Here is a 2,635-nt window from a genome sequence, read left to right on the forward strand (position 1 = left end):
GACAGGATCTGCCTTCCCAGGGGCTGGGGGTCAGGGCTTGGCCCGTTTGATTAAGGAAACACATCCAGTTTTCCTCAGCATCAGAGCCACCTTTCCCTTGCTTGTCCATCCTTGTCATCACTGTCTGCAGTTTTCTGCTCTAACTGGAACCCGGGGACACATTCTCAGTTGTGTCCCTCAGTGAGACTCATTAGCACTAAAGGAATCTTTAGTGTTTCAATCTCACTTTGACTTCTTGAAAACTTGCTTGAACTTACTCTCAGGGACTGAGTCTCATGTAAACAACATGAACCCCCCTGGAGGGTCATGAAATGCCTGGGGCTGTTGCTGTGCTGCTGAGCTGGGCTGGGCTCCTGGCACACAGGGAGCTCCTGGCAAGCGGGCAGCGCTGCAGAGAGACAGCTCTGCCCAGGAGCAGCTCCTCTGCACAGCCCAGCAGGGCTGAGGGCACTGCCTGAAGCACCCAGGGCAGGGGAGTGAGACAGAGAGAAGTTAGAGGCTGTCAGACATAGAAAGATGCTGAGACCTCGCTGGGGGAGAATTTTTAACAGATTTTGGCACAGGAAGTCTGTTCATGCAGGACAATGGGACCGCAGCTTTTGGAGGCATCTGGTAAAGCTGGCACTGCCCACCAACTACAGATTCTCTAAGTGCAAATCTGAGAGTATCTGGAGTGTAGAGAAGGAGGACATGCTCAGAGCTTCAGTTCCCTCTCAGAATATTTCCAAGACAAAGATTTTTATAAGGTTAAAGAAATTTCCTGAGATTGTGTTTCCAGTTTCCTACTCTTGAGGAATGGGAGGAATAAATCATTAAGAATGTATTAATTTTGACAAGTCCCTGAGACATCTGAACTGCGAGTGCTCAGTAGGTCTATCTGAGCTTCCCAATGTGCTTTCAGCAACTGCTCTGCCTGTGGACAGCACCAGCATCACCTCTGCTAGACCCATCAGGACTAGTCTGAGCTGTCCTTTTTGGACCTGCAAACGGAATATGACCCCTACCAGTGCAGCCTGTGGTGCTGGGGAAGGAGCTGAGTCCCCTGAAATCAAATGCCATCATAAGGACACTTGACTGTCTCCCTGAGGTTTCCTTCCAAGCTGTGAATTCCGCTCCAGGATGGAAACCTGTCCCTTAACATCTCCTTGTTATGTGAAACCCCTATATAGAAGCAGAGTGATGCTATGACAGTGAAAATGCTGTTGAGTAGGGACCCAGCATTGGAGCTGAAGGAAGATCTCTGAGCAAATCAAAAAGCTGTCTGTGTGTGACATGGGTAATGTCTGTGGAATACAGTTTTGACTTTGTTTAGGTAAGTCCACGCTAACTGGCCTCTTATTGTCTTCTTCTCCTCTGTTGGAAACAAATACCGAGAGGCAGAAAATGCCCAACAGCAGCTCCATGTCCCAGTTCCTCTTCCTGGCATTTGCAGACAGGCGGGAGCTGCAGCTCCTGCACTTCTGGCTCTTCCTGGGCATCTCTCTGGCTGCCCTCCTGGCCAACGGCCTCATCCTCAGTGCCGTAGCCTGCGACCACCACCTGCACACCCCCATGGGCTTCTTCCTGCTCAACCTCTCCCTCACAGACCTGGGCTGCATCTGCACCACTGTTCCCAAAGCCATGCACAATTCCCTCTGGGACACCACAACCATCTCCTACATGGGATGTGCTGCACAGGCCTTTCTGGTTGTCTTCTTTCTTGGAACAGAGTTTTCCCTCCTCACCATCATGTGCTACGACCGCTACGTTGCCATCTGCAAACCCCTGCACTACGGGACCCTCCTGGGCAGCAGAGCTTGTGCCCACATGGCAGCAGCTGCCTGGGCCACTGGCTTTCTCAATGCTCTGCTGCACACAGCCAATACATTTTCCCTGCCCCTGTGCCAGGGCAATGTCCTGGGCCAGTTCTTCTGTGAAATCCCACACATCCTCAAGCTCTCCTGTTCACACTCAGGCTACCTCAGGGAAATTGGGCTCACTGGGGTTATTGCCTGTGTAATGTTTGTTTGTTTTGTTTTCATTGTTTTCTCCTATGTGCAGATCTTCAGGGTTGTGCTGAGGATCCTCTCTGAGCAGGGACGGCACAAAGCCTTTTCCACGTGCCTCCCTCACCTGGCTGTGGTCTCCCTGTTTATCAGCACCTTATTCTTTGCCTACTTGAAGCCCCCCTCCATCCCCTCCCCATCCCTGGATCTTATTGTGTCACTTATGTACTCAGTGTTGCCTCCAGCACTGAACCCCTTCATCTACAGCCTGAGGAACCAGGAGCTCAAGGATGCCATGAGGAAACTGATAAGTGGGTGTTTTTCAGAAGCAATAAACTCTCATTCTTCTGCATGTTATGTACCTCATTAAAGGCCAATCCTTTTATTTACTTCATTGAAGGCCCAACATATTATATCTATTTTTTACTCCTGGTAGGGGTGGTTTTTTTGTGGGAATCTTATATAAATATATATATATATAAAGATATATATAAAAAAGTATATATATATATATATAAACACCATTTTCAATTCAGTGTTTGCCTTTCTAGCCAGACCCTGAGGCTGTACAAATTGGCAATTGTATTTGCTGTGTGCTTAAGTCAAATAAAGAACTCTGCACTGACTTGTTTGCCTGACATCTTTCCTCT

The 2,635-nt window shown here is 48.8% G+C and overlaps 1 protein-coding gene across 1 annotated transcript; it reads left to right on the forward strand.

Moving 5' to 3' along the window:
- Positions 1–1,383: 1,383 nt before the first annotated feature.
- Positions 1,384–2,292, forward strand: LOC113979980 (olfactory receptor 14J1-like; the record flags this gene model as incomplete). Its single annotated transcript, XM_027707257.1, has 1 exon — positions 1,384–2,292. A coding segment is annotated over exon 1 (909 nt), but the record flags the coding sequence as incomplete, so codon positions are not given.
- Positions 2,293–2,635: the final 343 nt, after the last annotated feature.

Source organism: Neopelma chrysocephalum, unplaced genomic scaffold (assembly GCF_003984885.1).
Source record: "Neopelma chrysocephalum unplaced genomic scaffold, ASM398488v2 Primary Assembly neopelma1_91385, whole genome shotgun sequence".
Lineage (NCBI taxonomy): Eukaryota > Metazoa > Chordata > Aves > Passeriformes > Pipridae > Neopelma > Neopelma chrysocephalum.